This window comes from Mustela lutreola, chromosome 1, assembly GCF_030435805.1.
Source record: "Mustela lutreola isolate mMusLut2 chromosome 1, mMusLut2.pri, whole genome shotgun sequence".
NCBI classification, from domain to species: Eukaryota; Metazoa; Chordata; class Mammalia; order Carnivora; family Mustelidae; genus Mustela; species Mustela lutreola.
The window spans coordinates 273,027,391-273,050,487 of NC_081290.1; the positions used below are offsets into that span (position 1 = coordinate 273,027,391).

Consider the following 23,097-nt stretch of genomic DNA (forward strand, 5'->3'; position numbering starts at 1 on the left):
AATGAAGTTTTCTCCCCTTCCCTTTTTAAGTCTTTTTTTAAAGTAAGCTCTGTGACCCAACATGGGGCTTGAACTCAAAATCCCAACCCCCAGATCAAGAGTCCCATTCTCCACCGACTGAGCCAGCCCCCCGTCCTTTTAACTTCTGTAAATTATTGTAAAATAATTTTTTAAAAAGTTATAAAAGCGTCTATTGGGTCTACCTGGTAAAAGGGGATCTGTTTTTCCTGGTATGCTCAGAGTTAAAGATGCTCCTTTGCTTAAGAGGAACAATCAGTAGCATAAAGTGTTAAAACCTTGGTATTTCTAACTTTGAAAAAGGGTAAATCATAATTTTTACGGGGAAATAAACATTACTGTGAATTATGAACCTTTAGGTAAGTTTGAAAAAAAAAAACCCAAAAGACAAAAGTTAAGGACTGTGATTCAAAGAATATGACGACTGCTCTAAAACCATCACCACAACCCACTCTCATCTGTGGTTTCTTTTTACCTGACCAGCTGCTGCTGTTTCCACTCTTCGATTCGCTTCTGTGCAGTTGATTCCCGGTCCTCTTCACTAGAACTAGAGTTCTCCTCTTCATCTAACTCACGTTGGATACTCTGCCACTTCTTTACCAGAGAGGGCATTTTGGTTTTACTCTTCTTTGCCTAAGGTTAAAGGTCAAAAAGAAAATAATATATAAAATATGGAAATGAGACCCATGTAAGATCAAGATCTCTTCTTAGATCCAAGGAATAAAGGGACTTTAAAATCAAAAGGACAGGGCGCCTGGGTGGCTCAGTGGATTAAGCCGCTGCCTTCGGCTCGGGTCATGATCTCAGGGTCCTGGGATTGAGTCCCTCGTCGGGCTCTCTGCTCAGCAGGGAGCCTGCTTCCTCCTCTCTCTCTCTGCCTGCCTCTCTTCCTAACTGTGATCTCTCTCTGTCAAATAAATAAATAAAATCTTTGGGCGCCTGGGTGGCTCAGTGGGTTAGGCCGCTGCCTTCTGCTCGGGTCATGATCTCAGGGTCCTGGGATTGAGGCCCACATCGGGCTCTCTGCTCAGCAGGGAGCCTGCTTCCTCCTCTCTCTCTGCCTGCCTGCCTCTCTGTCTGCTTGTGATCTCTCTCTCTCTCTGTCAAATAAATAAATAAATAAATAATCTTTAAAATAAAATAAAATCTTTAAAAAAATAAATAAATAAAATAAAATCAAAAGGACAGAAACAAAATAAATCCATTTAAGTTCTTGTCAAAAATCTCTACTAACTATAAACTTAATTACTGCTTGGCTGAAAATCTAAAAACTATAAAAAAAAATCTAAAAACTAAGTATGTTTTTATTAAATCAGGTCAGAAAACAAAATTTCCTTTAGCCTCATTATTTTATGGAATTCAAAACTGTTGCCTTTTTTTATTTTAAGATTTTATTTATCTATTTGACAGAGAGAGATTATAAGTAGGGAGAGAGGAGGAAGCAGGCTCCCTGCTGAGCAGAGAGCCCGATGAGGGACTCGATCCCAGGACCCTGAGATCATGACCTGAGCCAAAGGCAGCGGCTTAACCCAGTGAGCCACCCAGGCGCCCCAAAACTGTTGCCTTTTATCTCAACTCAGAATTACAGTGTTTCCTTTGGCAAATTTTAAACAGATGCCCAGTTTACATCAAGTGAAAAACAGCTGAGAAATAAATGGCCAGCTTTCCTGGAAAGAGCAACATAGTCAATGGCAACAAATACTAAAAAAGCAAGGAGATACATCAAAATATTAATAACATCAGTTCTAAGAGGAGTTCTTATTTTTCTTCTTTTGGCTCATCTTCATTTTCTAAATCATCTAAAATAAATATGTACTTTCATAGTAAAAAAAAAAAAAATCCTGGTGATACTTACAAAACTGTACCTGCAGATGTCCAACATGGTTTGCTCTATTATCACCTTCAGGCCTCTGATCAATGGCACTCTAGCAAAGAGGCCTTCCCTGACCACCCTATAGGAGACAACACCACCTCCCAAAGACCACTTTTTGTCCTCTAACACTGCTTATTTTTTCTCACTGCATTTTAAGCACCAAATATGCACATACTTGTTTATTTGTCTCCCCGTTCCCTCTCTTCTCCAGCCCTCCAGGAGGGAATCTCCACAAAAACAGGATTTGTTTGACTCTCTACTGAATCCCAAGCTTCTAAGGAGAATGTCTGACAAATCATATGCATTAAAAATATTTTATCCCTGTATTTTGAAGAGCAGCAGAGCTGTGTCTGAAGACCTGACCAGGTCCCACACCATAAGCACGACCAGCAGGCACACAGGTGGTAGGTGTGAATACCTGCTTCTGTGCTCACTCTGGACTGGATGTGGGGGCCCAAACTGTTTTTACAGTCTGCACTTGTGAGACATTTCTTGTCTTCAAAAATCTGAGAAAATAAGTTTCATATTTTTAGTCTTTCTTCTGTTATGTAGCTCCCTGGTAACTCAATACCCTATTTGGACTGTAACTTAGAGTTCTTAACTTTCTGGGGGAAATGAGTGCCCATCTGTTGTGCAGACACCTTTAGTTCCCACACACGTTCCCATGTTCCAGTCTGTCCTTTCACCTGTGATACAGGCTCTCACACTGTATACACCCCCTTCCTGCAAGCTCCAGAACAGCCCACTCTGGCTTAGCAGGGAACCAACTGAGTCAAAAGTAACATGAACTAATAATGGTCACATGAACACAGAGGGCTCAATGAGGTATCATCTTTCACTGAACATTGGCAACCATGATTAAAGAACAAAGCTCTTGGGGCGCCTGGATGGCTCAGTGGGGTAAAGCCTCTGCCTTCAGCTCAGGTCATGATCCAGGGGTCCTGGATCGAGCCCCGCCTCAGAGTCTCTGCTCAGCGGGGAGCTTGCTTCCCTCCCCCAACTCTGCCGGCTTCTCTGCCTACTTGAGATCTCTGTCAAATAAATAAATAAAATCTTTAAAAAAAAACAAAAAACAACATAGCTCCGGGTAGAGTTACTCTTGTTTCATTTTGACTTCTATTGGGCTTTGTGAAAAAAATTTTTTTATCCCGTGATTCCTATCAGTCATGGGAAAATTAGTTATGTTTTAGAAGTTTATTGCCAATCACAATCAAAACCATGGATATAGAGTTACATTGGCTGTTTAAGCACATTTTCACAGGGGAACACTGAAGTCAGATGAAGAAAAACTGAATGGTTAGGACTTATTTTCTAGTAAGCTGTACACAAAACTCTTTAGCAAAAAGACTGAAAACTGGGGCGCCTGGGTGGTTCAGTTGGTTAAAGCTCTGTCTTCGGCTCAGGTTGTGATCTCAGGGTCCTGGGATGGACTCCCTGCTCAGCTGGGAGTCTGCTTCTCCCTCTGCCTCTGCCCCTCCCCACCACTTGCGCTCTCTCTCAAATAAAATCTTAAGGAAAAAAAAGATTGAAAACATGTATTTCAAATATTCCCGAACATGAGGCACTGAGTATTTTATATATATATATTTTAAAGTAGACTCCATGCCCAGCAGGGAGCCCATCTGGCGCTTGAACTCATAACCCTGAGATCAAGACCAGGGTTGAGATCAAAAGCTGTATTCTTAACCAACTGAGCCACCCAGCCGCCCCTATTTTTTTTTTTTTTTAAGATTTTATTTACTTATTTTAGAGAGAGACAGCACACACATGCAACGCATAAAGGAGAGGGGCTGAGGAAGAAGACAGAGAATTCCAGGCAGACGCTGCGCTAAGCACGAAGCCACACGTGGAGCTCAAGTTCAGGACACTGAGATCATTACCTGCACTGAAACAGAGAGTCAGACACAAGTGACTGGGCCACTCAGGTGCCTCCATTTTATATTCTTTTAAAATGGCCTATACACAACAAAGAGGCCATCATTTGTTTCAATATTAAGTATATAAAAATTATACATTACCAAGTTAGAATTCTGGATTTTTCAAGACCACAGAAGCATGACTGGCTAAAAAATTACTTACTGCAGTAAAAGAGGCAGAAGCAATTATGTCTGGTGGGTCAGAAAAAGGGTGTCAAGGAAGGCTTCAGAAGATAAATGATTCCCGAGAACTGGTTGTTCTAACATTTCATTGTGTAAAGAGCAAACAGTATTGGGACTGGTGGACAAAGTAAAGGCAGGGAAGTGGTAAACAGTATTTTGACTCAGGAGAGCTGTGTATACTTTGGTGTAGAGCTTGACATTGGTCTACTTTACACACTGTCTTGTTATTATTGACTGCTCTAATATTCACTTCATGTCCAGGTAATTTCTATCTGAAAAAATGGTACCAAGTTGGACAAATGGTTTAATCTGGAAACATTATCTATTTTGTGTGAATGTAGAACCCATTCAAGAAGATTCTTTGAACCACTGTAAGGCAAATGAATTTGCCCTGTTAATCCTCAAAGCAAAAGATTAAAGTTGAGGTAGAAGAGAAAGTGCTAACACAAAGGACAAAAGCTGATGAGAAAGTTGGTTTTTGTTTTTTGGTTTTTGTTTTTGCAGGGCACCTGGGTGGCTCAGTTGTTAAGCATCCACCTTTGGCTCAGGTCATGATCCCAGGGTCCTGGGATCAGCCCTGTGTAGGCTCCCCACTCAGCAGGAGGCCGGCTTCTCCCTCTTCCACTCCCCCTGCTTATAGTCCCTCTCTCTCAAGGTCTCTCTGTCAAATGAATAAAATCTTGGGGGGGGGGGGAAGAAAGAAAGAAAGGAAGTTTTTTTGGGTAATCAGGACATTCAAAGTGGCCATGTGACATGACATCAGAATGATGTCTCCAAACCCTGTTTCCTCACAGAAACATTACTGTAAACAAAAACTGACTAAAATGGCTTTATAGGAACTCTGGAAATGAACTAAAGATCTACAGCAACCAAGAGAACACTCAATCAGAAGCCCCACACTTCGGGTGCCTGGCTGGCTCAGTAGGTAGAGCATATGACTTCTAATCTCAGAGCTTTAAGTCTGAGCCCCATACTGGGTGCAGAGATTATGTACAGACAAAATCTTGGTGAAAAAACAAGTAGTTTAGTAGTAGTGGTAGCCCCACTCAAAACAATAGGAAATTCTGTGGCTTGTCTGTTTGCCTATGTGAACCACCCTCTCCCACATGGTTGGGGTGAAATAGCCAATTCTCAGTTCCCTCCTTTAGGAGGGAAAGAAAAGAATGGAATGTTCTATCCTGGCTGTGGCTGCCTGAAGGACTGGTTTCTGTTAACTGCCTAACTGAGAGCTCAAGTAGGAATGGCAGTATGTTTTGCTGGATTTCAGGCTGGAAGCCATGAAAGGCAGTGGCAGGTATTATGGCATGCGAAAACCATGTGGAAACTGCAGTCATGTGGACACCTGGAAGCAAGAGATTAGGGGCAGAAGAATACTATACAGACAGCATGTAAGGCTCCTAAAAGCAGGTGTGAGACTCTCCGGAAAATTAAAATTAAAATTCAATGTATACAGGGGGATGAGAAAAAAAGGAAAGCATAAATCCAGGGAATACAAATGCCCAGAAAAGGCCCAAAAGATCTTGAGCCTTCGTACAGGGCTCATTAATGAAGTTCTTTCCACAAATATAGCAAGGCTACAAAGACTGGGAGACAGAGTTGTTTTCTCAAATGCCTAATTTTCAACACAGGGAAAAAAAAAATCACAAAACTGGGAAACTAGGAAACACACCCATTCAAAGGAAAAGAAAATTTCTAGAAACCAACCATAAACACATGCTGAAGACATACTAGACAAAGACGTCAAAACAGTTGTCTTAAAAGTGCTCAGGGGTGCCTGGGTGACTCAGTTGTTAAGTGTCTGCCTTCAGCTCAGGTCATGATCCCAGGGTTCTGGGACTGAGCCCCATATTGGAATCCCCACTCAGGAAGAAGCCTGCTTCTCCCTCTCCCACTCCACCTGCTTGTGTTCCCTTTCTGGTTGTGTTTCTCTCTGTCAAATAAATAAATAAATAATCTTAAAAAAAAAAAAAAAAAAAGAGTATAAAATTAAGAAAAAGAAAAGTTTTAAATGTGCCCCAAAAGCTAAAGGAAAACACCAGCAAAGAACTAAAGGAAATTAGGAAAGTTATACATAAACAAGATGAGATTATCAACAAAGAGATAGATATTAAAAAAAAAAAATCCAGGGACGCCTGGGTGGCTCAGTTGGTTAAGCAGCTGCCTTCGGCTCAGGTCATGATCCCAGCGTCCTGGGATCGAGTCCCACATCGGGCTCCTTGTTCAGCAGGGAGCCTGCTTCTCCCTCTGCCTCTGCCTGCCATTCTGTCTGCCTGTGCTCACTCTCTCCCCCTCTCTCTCTCTGATAAATTAAAAAAAAAAAAAAAAAAAAAAAAAATCCAAAGCAGATAAAAATTCTGAAGTTGAAAAATGTGAACTAAAAAATTCATTAGCTCAATAGCAGACTCTGATAGGCAGAAGAAAGGATCAGTAAAATTCATGGTAGGTCATTTTATTTTTTTAATTTTTTTTTTTTAAAGATTTTATTTATTTGACAGGCAGAGATTACAAGTAGGCAGAGAGGCAGGCAGAGAGAGAGAGGGAAAGAGGCTCCCCACTGAGCAGAGAGCCCAATGCGGGGCCCAATCCCAGCACCCTGGGATCATGACCTGAGCCAAAGGCAGAGGCTTTAACCCACTGAGCCACCCAGGCGCCCCCATGGTAGGTCATTTTAAATTACTGAGTCTGCGGAGCAAAAAGGAAAAAGAATGAAGCAAAGTAAACACGGCCTAAGTGACTTATAATACACTCTTAAGTGGACCAACATATGCATTATCGAAGTCCCAGGAGGATGGAAAGAAAAGGGCAAAACTCAGTTTAAAAATAGCCACAGGGTGGGACACCTGGGAGGCTCAGTTGGTTAAGCCTCTGCCTTCAGTGCAGGTCATGATCCCAGTGTCCTGGGATCAAGTCCCACATCAGGCTCCTTGTTCTGCTAGGAGCCTGCTTCTCCCTCTGCCTGTACTGTCTCTCTGAAAAATAAGTAAACAAAATCTAAAAAAAAAAAAAAAAAAAAAGCTAAAGGGTGCCTAGATGGCTCAATCACTTAAGCATCTGACTCTTTTTTTTTTTTTTTTTTTTTTAAAGATTTTATTTATTTATTTGACAGAGAGAGACCACAAGTAGGCTGAGAGGCAGGCAGAGAGAGAGAGGAGGAAGCAGGCTCCCCGCTGAGCAGAGAGCCCGATGTGGGACTCGATCCCAGGACCCTGGGATCATGACCTGAGCCGAAGGCAGCGGCTTAACCCACTGAGCCACCCAGGCGCCCCAGCATCTGACTCTTGATATCAACTCAGGTTTTGTTCTCAAGGTCATGAGTTCAAGCCCCATACTGGGCTCCATGCTGGGTATGGAGACTACTTCTAAAAAAAGTAGGGAGTAGGCTCAGTCAGGCTCCGTTGTTAAGCTTCTCTTTTTGGCTCAGGTCATGATTCCAGGGTCTGAGAACTGAGCCGTACATCAGGCTCCCTGCTCTGGTGAGCCTGCTTTTCCCTTTCCTTCCCTGCTGTTCCCCGGGTTGTGTGCTCACGCTCTGTCAAATAAATAAATAAAATCTTTAAAAAAAGTTTTTAATTACAAAAACAAAAGTGAAAGGAAAAAGAAAATAGGCAAAAACTTCCCAAATTTAAGACATGGATATACATATCCAAGAGGTCTAAACAAACTTCATGTGGTATAAATCCTAAAAGACCACACTGTGACATAACTTGTCAAAAGCCAAAGAGAATCTAAAAGCAAGGGAAAAAAAAAAAGTGACTTGTCATATACAAGGGATCCTCGATAAGATTATCAGAGGATTTCTGGCAGAAATGACATAGGCCAGGGCGCCTGGGTGGCTCAGTGGGTTAAAGCCTCTGCCTTCGGCTCAGGTTATGATCCCAGGGTCCTGGGATCGAGCCCCGCATCGGGCTCTCTGCTCTGCGGAGAGCCTGCTTCCACCTTTCTCTCTCTGCCTACTTGTGATCTCTCTGTCAAATAAATAAATAAAATCTTAAAAAAAAAAAAAAAAAAAAAAAAGACATAGGCCAAAAGATAGGAGGAGGATATATTTAAAGTGGTGAAACTAAAAAAAAAAAAAAAAAAAAAAAGAAGCAGCAGCCAATTCAGAATTCTATACCAGGCGACACTTTCCTTCAAAAATAAGAAAAAAATGTAAGATGTTCCCAAAATTAACAAAAGCTGAGGGAGTTCCTTACTGCTTGACTTGCCTTGTAAAAAATGCTTAAGGGAGTGGAGTCCTTCAAGTTGAAATGAAAAGATGCCAGAAGGTAACTAGTCATACAAATATATAAAATTTTCTGGTAAAGGTAAATACATGAACGAATATAAAAACCAGTATGATTATGATTTTGGTTTGTAACTCTACTTCTTACTCTTCTAAAAATTTAAAAGGCAAAGCATAAAAATAATTTTAAAACTACATTAATGGGTACAATATATAAAGACGTAATTTATAACACCAATAATGGAGTGGGGTGCAGCTATATAGTTTTTTGTCTGCAGTGCAGTGTATTAGTTTAAAATAGATTATTGTAACTTCAGCACATTATATATAATACCCACACCACAAAGAAATAAACATAGAATATATGCAAAAAGAAATGACAAGTGAATCAAAATGTGTTACTGTAAAAAAAAAAGTCAACTAAACACAAAAGGCAGCAATTAGAGAAGAAATGAGGATAAAAAGCTTTATAAGATATCTACAGAAAACAGGTAACAAAATGGTAGTGGTAGGTCCTCCCCTTTTAGTCACTACTGATAATAAATTTGTCATTTACTGATCTAAACAAAATTCTCCAATTAAAAGTCCCATACTGCCAGAATGGATGTAAAAAAATAGAATTGTGGGGCACCTGGGTGGCTCAGTTAGTTGAGCGTCATGACCTGAAGGCAGATGTTTAACTGACTGGGCCACCTAGGTGCTCTAAAAAAAAACTTTTTTTTTTTTAAATTTTGTTTGAGAGAGAGACAGACAGCATGAGAGGGGAAAGGGTTGGAGGGAGAAGCAGACTCCCTGCTGAGCAGGGAGCCTGAGTCAGGACTTGATCCTAGGAATCCAGGATCATGACCCAAGCAAAAGGCAGTCACCCAACTGAGCCACCTAAGTACCCTAAAATATTTTTAAAATAGAAACTTAGATTTACTCTACCTTATCTTTCTTTCCTTTTTTGGTCTTCTCAGGTGGTGGCACTTTGGGAGCTGGTGGTGGTGGTGGAGGAGGAGGAGGAGGAGGAGGTGGTGGTGGTTCAATAATGGCAGTGGTAGGCACAGCACCTCGGGCTTGGACTGGCTGCAGTGTGGGAGCAGTCACTGCCATTGGGACAGAACATTCCGTGTAGCTCATAATTGCAGAAGCTGATGCCAGTCCTAGGTAATTTGACTGCAGGCTCATTCCTCTGGCCTGATGACCCATTCCTGTTGCTGGATGGCTAACTGATAGTGCCTGGTGTCCAATCCCTGCAGACTGGTGTCCAATCCCTGCTGCCTGGTGACCTAACACAGAAAACATAAAACAAGACTGTAAGAAGGATATTGTGACAAGCAAAAACGAGGAAAAGACAGAAAAGAGAACTGGGGGTTAGATCACCATGAAATGTCAGTACACCTTTTCCTCAAAAAATATAGCCATAGGGCACCTGGGTGACTCAGTTGGTTAAATGTCTGAGTCAGGTCATAATCTCTGGAAGGTGAGATCAAGGCCTGCACTGGGCTCCACACTCAGCAGGGAGTCTGCCTAGGATTTCTTTCACTCTCCTCCTCCCCAACTCTCAACTAAATAAATCTTAAAATATATGTGTGTGTGTATATATATACACACACACACATATATATATATTTTTTGTATATATATATATAGCCACAGGAGCACCTGGGTGGCTCAGGCAGTTAAGCGCTGGCCTTTGGGTTGAGGTCATGATCCCAGCATCCTGGGATTGAGTCCCACACTGGGCTCCTTGCTCAGCTGGGAGCCTGCTTCTCTCTCTGCCTGCTGCTCCCCCTGCTTGTGCTCTGACAAATAAATAAAATCTTAAAAATAAATAAATAGATAAATAGATAGACTGACTCTTGATCCTGAGTTCAAGAGTTGCATGCTCTACCAAATAAGCCTGCCAGGCACCCCCACAGTACGGTACTTAAACATCAAAATTACTAAAGTCATATAAGTGCACAGAAAACAATCTGGAAGGATACACAATAGTTTTCCGTAACTAGAAGAAATATACAGAAAGAGATTTTTGTTTTTGTTTTTGTTTTTTTGTTTTAAATATTTTATTTATTTGACAGAGACTCAGCGAGAGAGGGAACACACGCAGGGGGAGTGAGAGAGGGAGAAGCAGGCCTCCCACTGAGCAAGGAGCCTGATGCGGGGGTTGATCCCAGGACACCAGGATCATGACCTGAGCTGAAGGCAGCCGCTTAATGACCAAGCCACCCAGGTACCCCTAGAAAGAGTTTTTAAAATGAAGACTTTGGGTTGCGTGGGTAGCTCAGTGGTTAAGTGTTGGACTCTTGATCTCAAGGTTGTTGAGTTGAAGCCCCACACTGGGCTCCACACTGGGTGTGGCATCTATATAAACAAAATAATGAAGTGAAAAGCCTTTACCTGACATCCAATCCTGAAAACAAAGATATAACACACTAAGGAAAACATTTTAATCACAAGGTTTACCTGCAGCTATAGCTGACTGGCTGTAGAGTACCGGAGAACTACCGATGGTAGCTGATCTCTGAACTACTGCAGTACTAATTTCTGTAGCTTTTCTTTTTACTGCTTTAGTGGAAGGTGAACTTGAGACAGTAGAGTCAACTGAACTCTGAAACAAAGAGAAATCTAGTTAGTGGCTGAAAGTTCTGATTAAACGTCCTCTTCTAAAACAAAACATGGTGTCAAATCATGCCCCAGTCCCCAGAAACTCTTCAGAATGCCAAACAGTACTTCTCACCTGGCTAGTTACAACTGTGGTTTGTGTCGAAGGTTTCAATGGAGTATCCTCCTCTGTTCCTGGGGCAGGAGGCTCCTCGCTTCCCTCATCCTCCATCTCTACCTCCTGGATCTCACCATCTTCTACAGGAGGAGGGGGCGGGGGAGGGGGAGGAGGGGATTCTGGGGGCGGAGGTGGAGGTGGTGGCATTTCCAAAGGTAATGGAGGTTGAAGCACAGGCACATTTGACTGAAGGAGGGTCCAAAATGGAGTAAGTGGCATGAGTGATGAAGAAGAAACTTGGCCAGAAAAGGACTCTTTACAAAGAGAACCTACAAAAACAAACAGGAGTCAGGGCAAAGGCAAGACAAAAACTCTGTGGCTTACATTCGCACCAATGTTCAAGTGACTAGTGAGACAAAATCAGACCCACAGGCATCTACTCTACACTGAGGTCACTGAAATATTAAGCAATTCAGTTCAAAAATGACTACAATGGAAAGATGAATTTATGCACCTCCCAGTTAGTACTTGCCCTAGCAATATTATATACTAGTTTTGTTCTTTGGGTCCAGATTTATGGATGAATAAATGAAGCATACCACAGCAACTCAATGAGCAATCTGGTCATCTGACCCTGATGTTTCTTATTTCAAACATTCACAGTTTCAACATATACAACTAGAAGAAACACTCTGGGTCTTTTTTACTTCAGAAACGAAGAGGGGAATGAATAATGTGCATTTACAATGCTGATTCCATGTTATTTTATTTTTAAGCGAGCTAGATGACTGATTGGGAATGACCCAGAGAAGCACTCATTCAAAGCAACTGTTCTGAATTCTACTTATTTTAATTAATTTGGGTTACTAGGTTTTAAAAATCCATCTGCAAGGTGCTCTTTGTCAACTTTATCATTCCTTTGCACCTTTTAATGAGTTACACTTGCTGAATCACAGCAACACAAATCAAAAAGGGCAATTTTTTTGTAATGAGAAAAGGGAAATTTAGAACAACAAATCTTCAAGGTACATGATAACGAAGGCACACATGAAAAAGGTGTTTGAAGACCCAAAGGATGTGAAATTGAAGCTGGAGTCTGAGTTAAAAAGAAATTATAAGTAAAAAGCTGCAGAATCAGTTCTCAAATTCTGCAAAAGCCAGTTAATTCTTTTCCTTTCTCTCCTGGGAAAAGCTTTAAGGGTTAAAGAAAATAGGAGGATATACTTACTTGTAGCCTTCCCCATCCCTCTTTATCGTCAATAGGGAAGTTTCACAATATATGGGACTATTAGATATATATCCCAGGAATGCTGAAGGGAATTTTCTCCCTAAAAATCATAGAATTTAGGAGTAGAAGAGACATGAGAAATCATCTAGTTCAACTCTCTCATTTCAAAGGTAATGAAACCCAGGAGGAAAATGATTGCCTAAGATCATACAGCGCTCAGTGGCCAGGTCTGACTCCTAGTCTAGTGCTATTTTACCAAGAAGTCCTGGTGAAATGACAGAGGTCTAAGAGCTTTAGAAATCACAGCTAGATAAATCTCACTTCTCACAGAGTAGAGATCCAAATGTAATCACCTGTTATATATTTCATGGTCAAAAGAGGTGGATTAAATAAGGGTGCTATTACCAAAGTCTCTCAACAAGGATAAAACCCATTACCTTGGTTGCCCCAAAAGACACCACACTGGTTCTCAACAAGGTAAAACCAAAGCCACCATAAACGATTTGGCTTTTAGGACAGCTTTAGTTTTTATGGAGCAGATATATAATATATTTTTGTAAAAGATTTTAAAAGGATGATTCACAAAATTCACTGTAATTATTTTGAGAAGTTGACTAAAGGAAAAGAGTGCTAAAAAAAGTCACCAGAAAACAAGAATGCAGTTTTCCAGCTAAAAGACTTCAACTGCCTCATTTGACATTTTTAAGTGGTCATATCTTTTTTTTTTTTTTTAATTTGGTCATATCTAATAAGAATTTACACACTAACTTTTAGATGAATAAAGTCCATGTATGACCAAGCAGTCTACTATATTACGTAATAACAGAATATCAAGATCACATCAGAACCCAAGAAAATAAATTCTGAGAATTAATAACTTAGCAAACTTCTAAACTTTCAACAACATCTGGTAGATAAATTAGCAAGTCAAATTTTACACTCTCATCTAAAAGCATAATACAATATAGATATGCTTATGATGATAATGTGCTGCTACACAAAGCAACTCAAGGAAATATAGGTTCAAATTTAATAATGTGGTTTACAACCTCCAGCAAAGCCAACCAGAATTAGTTAAACTTTGTGTAAATAAACTAGACTTGATAAATTTAGCAGCAAAAAAGCAGCATTTCTGGTTAATATCTGAATCCCATATTAAGTTGCTCAAAACACAAAAGCTGTATCTTAATACTGATAATTATCTCCTTTAGCTTAGACACAAAAAACTTTAAAAATATCCATTTGAATATCCAGGATGTTCTATTGCATATTGCTTCTCTTTGTTTCTAAATATAACCCAGTTGGTATATTTTGCCATTTAAGGTAAGATTTAAGTCTAAAGTTCAAGGAGAGATTAAAGGTAAACACAGCTTTTACTATACACTATTAAATTTGAAAACTACAAGTTTAAAACAGTGTGGAGAAACAAATTTTTAGCTCTTCAACAACTTTTTTCTATGCATCTTTGTTTTTATTTGAAGGCAGGCTTCCTTTACTGTTTTCCTGTATTGCTCCAAAGAGAAAACTTTTGCTTAGTATTTTGAACCAAGAGGACAGTTTAACAATTTAAAGCAAGAAGTTATTATACAAAAAATTCCATGGACTTCTGAAAAGCAGCTAAATTTAACATAAATGACGAACATTTTAGATATCACTTGTCTTTGGAGACAAGATGTTAAATTTGAACAATGAACAAGGATTAAAAAATGAACAGAACTTGGAAACTTCCTTGCTCCGAACAATGTAGTAATTTTTCTCTCAAAAGATGGTTTTAACCACTGCTGAGATGACAATGACAACAGAATATATTAAACCTTTATATGCTTAAACTAGTAATCAGAAATACTCTCAAATCCCAAAGACCTTAGTGTAAGATTTGGGTTTTACTTAAATCAAGTTGATCAAAGTTTTAGTGGCTCTCATTAAAGAGGCTTAAGAATATAAGCAGGATTATCAGTGGCTTTTTCCTACAGCATAATTAGTTTTGTTTTAATCAGACAGGAATGTCTCCAAGTCTTCCCTTTACCACATGGTAAACTGTGTTTGTTATCAACAAAAGGAAAAAATAACTTTTAAGTCTAAGGTGTTCAGAGAACACTTAAAGAATTAGTAATCCTGGAATATTCAGCTCTGCAACATACAAGGGACATCAGACAGTGCTCAGGAGTAGTCTTCTTCCCAGAACTACATCAAGCCTCTTCAGTTCACTAACTACTAAAAAGCAAACAAGTGATAAAACCAACTTATGAGACATAGCTATCTTTGCTATTGAAAGGGGGGGGATCAAAAGAAAATCTCTTTGTGAGAATGTTAGTAAAATACTCTAACTTGAGAAAATATATTTCTGAAATACGAAGTAAAATCAAAATACCCTTTGCTATGTGCAAAATTAGCACTGTAGCCAAATGTGGCTTTTTATTTAGTGATCTGATAATTACCCCTAGGCTATTTAAGAAATCAACAAAATCATTTGGTAACACAACCACTTTCATTTGGTACATTATCAGAACTTTCTGTTTGGGCTCAGGGAGCCAAATAAATACAGAAGAATCAGGGTGCCTGGGTGGCTCAGTCACTAAGCATCTGCCTTTGGCTTGGGTTATGATCTCAGCGTCCTGGGATCGAGCCCTACATGGGGCTCCCAGTTCCATAGGAAGTCAGCTTCTCCCTCTCCCACTCCCCCTGCTTGTATTCCCTCTCTTGCTATCTCCCTCTCTCTCTCAAAGAACTAAAATCTTTTTAAAAAATAAGGGGTGCCTGGGTGGCTCAGTCATTAAGCGTCTACGTTCAGCTCTAGTCATGATCCCAGGGGTCCTGAGATCGAGCCCCCATCACGTTCCTTGCTTGGCAAGAAGCCTGGCTCTCCCTCTCCCACTTCTGCTTGTGTTCCCTCTCTTGCTCTATCAAATAAAAAAATAAATAAAATCTTAAAATAAATAAATAAAAAGTATCATTTTTGATAAGCAGAGGACAAAAAAAATCAGCTCTTCACTCCCTAAGTTACCAACAAATTCCATGTCTTTATCTACAAAAGGTTTATTCTTTTAAAAGCCAAACCATAGACTCCTACTTTATTTGCTATTATTTTAACAAACAGCTACCCGTTTTTCAGATCAAAATGGTTGCCTAATCATAGTACTGACTATGCTTCACTATTCACTTATTTTTGTTATTCTAAGAACAGTGGATCCAGAGGGAAAGAAAAAAAAAATGCATCTTCTTCCATAATGCAGAAATCAAGCCACTTCTCTTCAGCGCTCTCAAGATTCTCAGAGAACTAAGGAGCTGTGAAAGCCGTTTTTTAAAATGTATACAACAAACGTAAGACCTCTATAAAAACTTTAAATGGGTTCAGAGCCCTCCTGATCATTTATACTAGAATACTGTTGGCAATTTGCACCCCATCTATTATTTTGCTTATCCGAAACAATGGTCATAGTTTCATGCCATTTTGTCAAAACATTTTAGCAACCATACAAAACATTTTAGCGACCATACGACCATACGTACTGGAATGGAAAAATGAGGCTACAGTATCAACAGACTAAGCTTTCTGTAGAATGGCAGAACAAAAACCCCATTATCACCTCCACGCAGATATTGACATTTCAACTACTAGCTCCTTAACATTAATTTGCATTCCTGTTACTGGATACACAGTTTTGTCTGCAGACATGGGACAATTTTTTGTTGTTGTTGTTAAGATCTAATTCACTTTATTAAATGAAGCAAGAATCAGGAAGCATCCCATTTAAAAGTAGAAGGGAGCACCCATGGGACACTTTTTAAAAAATATATTTTATTTATTTACTTGACACTGAGAGAGGGAACACAAGCAGGGGATGTGGGAGAGGGAGAAGCAGGCTTCCTGCTGAGCGGGGAGCCTGATGAGGGGCTGGATCCCAGGACCCGGGGATCATGACCTGAGCCAAAGGCAGATGTTTAATGACTGAGCCACCCAGGCGCCCCTAGGACATTCTTAAAATCAAAATATTTTGGCTCATCATTTCACATTTCAACAAAGTCTGAAATTAATAGTATGCTGATTTCCAAGTAGTCACTGCCTTAGTTTTCTTCAGAATTAACTTGCAATTTTATGTCAAGTCACTATTTTTTAATAAGAAACTTTTGATTTATTTCCTTCTTTTATGGTATCAACTAACACAAGTCATTTTTTTCCCCCAAAAGTTATTTCTCTCCAAATTAGTACAGGGTAAATTGTCCCACCTGTGGAATTCTCAGATGATTCTGCAGAATTTGATTCAGTGCCAGTTTTGTCTTTCGAAGTCTGTTTAGGAAGAGTCTCGTCTCTACTTTCTTGCGCTTGGCTCTCTTCCTCCTCCTCCTCACCATCTGGAAACTCCCACTGAGACTCGCCCGACTGTTCGTTTACATAGAAATATCGTCTATGATCCCTAAATTACAAGAAAGAAAACACATGTTTTAAGACCCATTCTCCTACAAAGACACTTCCATTCGGTCCTGTCCCAGGACAGCAGTCTGCTCTCACAGGGACGAACCTCTTCTTAACGGACTGCTATTCACAAAGGCAACAAAGAGCTTTGACAATTGAGAATGAAGAACCAACGATAATTCAAAGCTATTTGCACTGCCAGCAGCTCTGTGAATACAGCCCTGAGCCCTCTCATTCCAACAGATGACTTAGAAAACACCTCTCACACTTTTTTTTTTGCCAATGCATAACAGGCTTTCAAGTTGCATTAACGAAGGGACTCAATATCCTAGAACACTAATTTCCCTTCCAAAGAAGAGAACAACGAAGTTTGCGAAAGGTGACTCTTCCCCTCTTGGACCGTGGAATTCACATTTCATACTCTTGATATCAAACACAGTGAAAGCTAAAGAGAGGGAGAGGATCTGGGAGCTGAAAAATAAAAGAGCAAAGATTTCAAATAACGAAAAAAAAATCAAGAAAAGCCAAATATAAAAAGAAATATTTTCATCTGACCTGCTGGCAGAAGATAGTAATCTTGTTCTTCATTCACATCTTCAGGCACGAAGCTTTCCTTAACTTCACCGAGGTTAATCAGGAGTAGTTGCTTCCAGAGGTCCTGTAAAGCGCACAGAGCTCTCGCATGCGCTTAACCCCCAAGCCCGCCCTACTCCGTGCAACAACACTCTGGAGAGTAAAAACCAGCTTTGTCCATCTTGGGAAAAAATCCGTTACATGGAACACTTTAAACATTGCTTTTTGTTTCTCCGTGTGGCTGGCCCAGACTCTGTAAGTGCTTGCGGTGCTTTGCCTGCCCAGCACCGCTAACCGCAGCTGCTCTCAGTCTCTAGACAGGCTGTCATGTCGTCAGGTGGTGGTGATCACAAATCATGTCTGAGATGTCAAAGGTGAAAGGTGAAAAGGGGAGAAGAGTGCGTACCTGTCCCAGTGGCAGGACCAGCCTTTAGGAGTGGCGTTTATTTCATACTGTTTTAGTTGTTCTGCTGCATCCTGAAGTTTTCGTTTAAGGTAGTTTCCATTAAGAGCCCCTTCCCTCCAGTCTGCAATCCGAGTCTAGAATCAACAGAGAAATAAGTTAAAGACTTCTTGTTACGTCAAGAAGCAGAAGTAAAAGGGATATGTTTTCTGGTCCATGACTGTACTGCTATACTCTCACAAAAAACAGAGAACACCAAGAAACAGAACCAAAAACAAAAAACAAACCATCTTAGTTTCATAAAAAATCTTGTTTGCTCTGCAGAGTTGTGAAAAATGAGACTGAACTCCAGTACCCCAGTACTTTACACTGTCAACTCTCCAGTACCTGAAAACAAGTAGCAGTTTTATTTCCCCCTCTGGACAGTAAAATTCCCTAGCAATTTTACCTTTGTTTGGTAGATAGCTCATTCAGTTCAGTAATATTCTTCATCAAAAACAAAAGTTCAGTCCTTAGGGAAGTCAGATTCCTACAGGAGAACTTCCTTACTAAATCGTAACCTGCCACACTGTAAACTATGCAGGGGACAAACAGGACTCAGAACTTTTTTTTTTTTTTTAAAGATTTTATTCATTTACTTGGGGAAGAGAGAGCGAGCAACCACGAGCAAGGGGAGCCGCCAAGAGAATAGAATTCCCACTGAACAGGGAGCCCAATACGAAACTTGATCCCAGAACCAAAGGCAGACACCCAACCAACTAAGCCACCCCCAGAACTTTTCTTCTTAACAGATTTATAATCTCACAGCACGTACAAAGTCTTTCAACATGACATGGCCTCATCTGATCACTATCAATAGAATTTTGTCAGAAAATGGGTCTATATTAAAATATATGCCCATTCACAGCCAGTGGTGCATGCGACTCTTGACCTCAAGGCTTTGAGTTCCAGCCCCACAAAGGGCAGAGAGCTTACATCTTAAAAAAAAAATTTTTTTTAAGTTTATTTATTTATTAGAGAGAGAGAGAGAACAAGTGGGGGAAGAGAAAGACAAGCAGAGTCGATGCTGAACAGAGCCCAATGTGGGGCTCAATCTCATCACCGTGAGATCATGACCTGACCCAAAATCAAGAGTTGGATGCTTAACTGACTGAGCCACTCAGATAGTTCCCCGCCAAAACATTTTTTTTTTAAATAAAATATACGCCTATTGAAGGTGGTATCAACACACATAAAATCTCCGTATTTACCTCCATAATTATGTTTTGCTTTAGCTAATACACAGTTTTATTTCCTGGGTTGGTGGTTCAAATATGCACCAATGTTAAAAATTTTAATTTATGGGGCGCCTGGGTGGCTCAGTGGGTTAAGCTTCTGCTTCAGCTCAGGTCATGATCTCAGGGTCCTGGGACCAAGCCCCACATTGGGCTCTCTGCTCAGCGGGGAGCCTGCTTCACCTTCTCTGCCTACTTGTGATCTGTCAAATAAATGAATAAAATCTTAAAAAAAAAAAAAAAAAAAAAAAAAAAAGACTGCAAGCTTCAAGAGAGACAGTTTAAGAAAAAAATTTTTTTAAATTTAGGATTAAGACAAGACAGACAGGGGACCTGAGTGGCTCAGTTTGTTAAGCATCTGCCTTTGGCTTAGGCCATGATCCCAGGGTCCTGGGATTGAGTCCAGAGTTGGGCTCCCTGCTCAGCGGGGAGTCTGCTTCTCCCTCTGCAACCCCCCCATTTGTGGTCTCTAATAAATAAAATCTTTAAAAATATAAAGTAAAACAAATGCTTCACACATACAGCATTTTATTTTTTTATTTTTTTTTTTATTATTTTTTATTTTTTTTTTTAAGATTTTTTATTTATTTATTTGAGAGAGAGACAGTGAGAGAGAACATGAGCGAGGAGAAGGTCAGAGGGAGAAGCAGACTCCCCATGGAGCTGGGAGCCCGATGTGGGACTCGATCCCGGGACTCCAGGATCATGACCTGAGCCGAAGGCAGTCGTCCAACCAACTGAGCCACCCAGGCGCCCCACATACAGCATTTTAATCAATGACCAACTATGATCCACTGGAACCAAAAATGGCTAAATTACCTCAGTTTGTAGAAGCAGCACATGAAAGTTGGAGATGGACTGTCTATTAATGCCTAGGAATTCAAATTTACTTGTCAGGGTATTTGCCAGTTCTCCAATCTGAAACTGCAATGCAAGAAATGAAAAAAAGGAAGAAATAAAATTGAATCAGCAGTTATTTCCTTTATTATGTAAAATCATTTAGTTTTCTTAAATATGCTAAAAAAAAAAGGGGTCTGCCTAGAAACAGCCCTTCTTACACAGCTGCATCTAAGCAAGTTACGTAGAGAAAACAAGATTTTAATTTAAGTAAACAAATTAACATAACAAGCAAAAAATAATGACAAATCTAGAGAAATTAAATGTATACATACTCTCAGACAACTCAGGATTCAGCAGGTATAAGTAGATGTTAAATGATACAACTCCCAACAGTGTCCAAAATATCATTTATGCATTACTAACTCTTTTACTACCTACACACTGAACAAAATTAATTCTCCCAGTCCCTTTCACATGGTCGTACACTAGTCAGTGACTGGATAAACTCTTTCAGGTCTAAAGAATGTGCTAGATAGCTTTTCGAATATATCAACCTTTAAGAGCCTCATACTTACGTGGTCCCAATTCTCATGATATGAGGCTTCAAATAAAACTGGAACCAAATCTGCCTTTGTGTAAGGCCAAGTAGTTCACACAGGAATTAAATTTGTGACTTTTAGGCTCTTCAGTTCTTCCCAACGAGAAAAGCCTATATTTATTTGATAAGCTGTTATTGCTTTCAAATGAAGACTTAACTTTTAAGAAAGCAATTAAAGCATTTAGAATTATAGATAATTTCTCTGCAACAAATCTGTCTTATAATTCAGTATTTCACTCTGAAATATGACATTTCCGCCACCATAAATGATTTACATATGGAGGTAAAGATCACTGTACTTGCTAATAAAGGTTGTACTTTAATGGTTGCCCAATTTAAAAATATTTAAGGGGCACCTGGGTGGCTCAGTTGGTTGAGCGACTGCCTTCAGCTCAGGTCATGATCCTGGAGTTCCAGGATCAAGTTCTGCGTCTGGCTCCCTGCTAGGCAGAGAGTCTGCTTCTCCCTTTGACCCTCTCCCTTCTCATGTTTTCTCTCTCTCTCTCAAATAAATAAAATCTTTTTTTTTTTTTTTTTAAACATTTTTTTTTTTTTTTTTTTTTTAGAATTTATTTATTTATTTGACAGAGAGAGATCACAAGTAGGCAGAGAGGCAGTCAGAGAGAGAGAGGAGGAAGCAGGCTCCCCGCTGAGCAGAGAGCCCGATGCGGGACTCGATCCCAGGACCCTGGGATCATGACCTGAGCCGAAGGCAGTGGCTTAACCCACTGAGCCACCCAGGCGCCCCCTTTTTTTTTTTTTTAAAGATTTTATTTATTTGACAGAGAGAGAGAGCTCACAAGTAGGCAGAGAGGCAGGCAGAGAGAGAGGAGGAAGCAGGTTCACTGCGGAGCAGAGAACCCGATGCAGGGCTCGATCCCAGGACCCTGGGATCATGACCTGAGCCGAAGGCAGAGGCTTTAACCCACTGAGCCACCCAGGTGCCCCTCAAATAAATAAAATCTTAAAAAAAAAAAAAAAAAAAATTGTAGGTCAGACCATATTAAGTAATATACATACTTTCAAATCCTGTTCTTCTTCTTTAGGCGCTGTTTGTGCTTTTATCTTTTCTGGAGATTCTTCCACTTCCATCTCTTTGTCTGAATTCTCATCTGTTTTTTCTGAAGTGTCAGCACCAGTTACTACAAAAGAAACCATGTGAAATTAAAGGACAGATACTAACATAGTATCCCATATATATTTTCTTATCCCTGTAGCAGAGGTATATGTAAAAAGTTACTTTTTCCTTTGCCTGTTTTCTTTCTTTAAAGAAACCCTAATGATTTATCTACCTACTGTCTTTATAAAACCAAAAAACTTTATCCTTTATCATCACCTTTTTTTTTTAAGATTTTTATTAATTTATTTGATAGAGAAAGATTACAAGTAGGCAGTGAGGCAAGGCAGGCGGGGGGTGGGGGGAGAGGGCAGAGCAGGCTCCTTGCTGAGCAGAGAGCCCGATGTGGGGCTCAATCCCAGGGTTAAGCCCAGAGGCTTAACCCACGCAGCCACCCCTACAATCACCTTTCTTAAAGTCTATAAATAACACTTAATTCGTTTACATTAGCCTGTAGTCTCTGCTTCTCCTTTCTCCTTTCTCTGTTTACTTTTTCTAATCTTCTATTCCAGAATGCTTTAATTACTTTTAAAGGCTACATACCAAACCTAGGATATATAAAGATTCTTTATGAATTGGGTTTTGAAAAAAAGGCTTTCAAAATCAGAATAGATTAATTTAATTTAATTAATTTTAAACTACCTAATAATCTTACTTCTGAACTGGTTAAGACCTGCGGACAACCTTTATTGGACCCACCTACTCTTCTGGTTAGTGATGTCTGTTAGTGGGAATCTTCAATAGAGAAGAGGCTTACCATCAACTTAAATGGAGTAACAGATATGAACTCTGGACGTTTGCTTACCACTTACCAAACTAATCCACATATACAATGTAAATCAGTCTGTCGTGAGTCTGTCAGTCATTTTTAAAGGAAAATAACCAAATTAAAGGTTTTTCTTGACTCTGATTAATCCTTGATCTGAAGAAGTAATGTGATTTTTAATATCACCTTCAACAGCTTTTATCAGCCTACAAGTTTATCCTAAGTACATAACCTCATCATATAATGACCTTGTTCTTTATCACTAATATTCCTGCATTTTCAAACTGAAACCACTTATTAGTATATAATTCATTAGACACCTTACATTTGGTGGTAGGTAGAAGAATTTAACAACTGATACCACCACAAGAACTCTAAGACTACAATATATACGTATTTCTAAGATTTTATTTGAGAGAGAAAGAGAGCACTGAGCAGGTGGAGGGGCAGAGAGACAGGGAAAAGCAGACTCCACACTGATTAGGACGCCCAATGAGGGGCTCCATCCCAGGACCCCAAGATCACCTGATCCGAAGTCAGATGCCCAACCAATAACCACCCAGACACCCCTAACACTAGAATGTATTAGAAGGCAATTAGGATCTATCAAATTAAAATGTAGACACCCCTTAACCTAGCAATGTATCTCTAAGAATCTCCTAGTACCAGTCTAACAATGTATCTCTAGGAATCTACACCATATGACACTAAATCTACATAAAGATATATATACACCAAAATGTTTATTACAGCACTGCTTTTATTGTTAAGTATTATAATAAACATAAAGAATGAAGTAAGCACTCAAGTAACTACAACCCAGCATTACGGCAGACTATCACTGGTACTTCTGAAGTTCACAGTACCTCTGCTATCATGTCCACACCAGACATAATAATCTCTACTGCAATGGTTAAGTACCTTCCTTTAGTTTCATCATGGATAGGTCTTTAAGCACAGTATTTTTG

The 23,097-nt window shown here is 39.8% G+C and overlaps 1 protein-coding gene across 1 annotated transcript in view; it reads right to left on the reverse strand.

The window, feature by feature from the left end:
• The window catches only part of FNBP4 (formin binding protein 4), a 42,300-nt gene that overhangs the window by 3,677 nt on the left and 15,526 nt on the right, over positions 1-23,097 (reverse strand). The window contains exons 9-16 of the mRNA XM_059142432.1: positions 21,267-21,388; positions 19,628-19,732; positions 17,538-17,671; positions 16,372-16,559; positions 10,935-11,245; positions 10,661-10,805; positions 9,140-9,483; positions 494-651 (exon numbers count right to left, since the gene is read on the reverse strand). Coding sequence (XP_058998415.1) covers positions 494-651; positions 9,140-9,483; positions 10,661-10,805; positions 10,935-11,245; positions 16,372-16,559; positions 17,538-17,671; positions 19,628-19,732; positions 21,267-21,388 — 1,507 coding nt within the window. The remainder of the gene's footprint in view (positions 1-493; positions 652-9,139; positions 9,484-10,660; positions 10,806-10,934; positions 11,246-16,371; positions 16,560-17,537; positions 17,672-19,627; positions 19,733-21,266; positions 21,389-23,097) is intronic.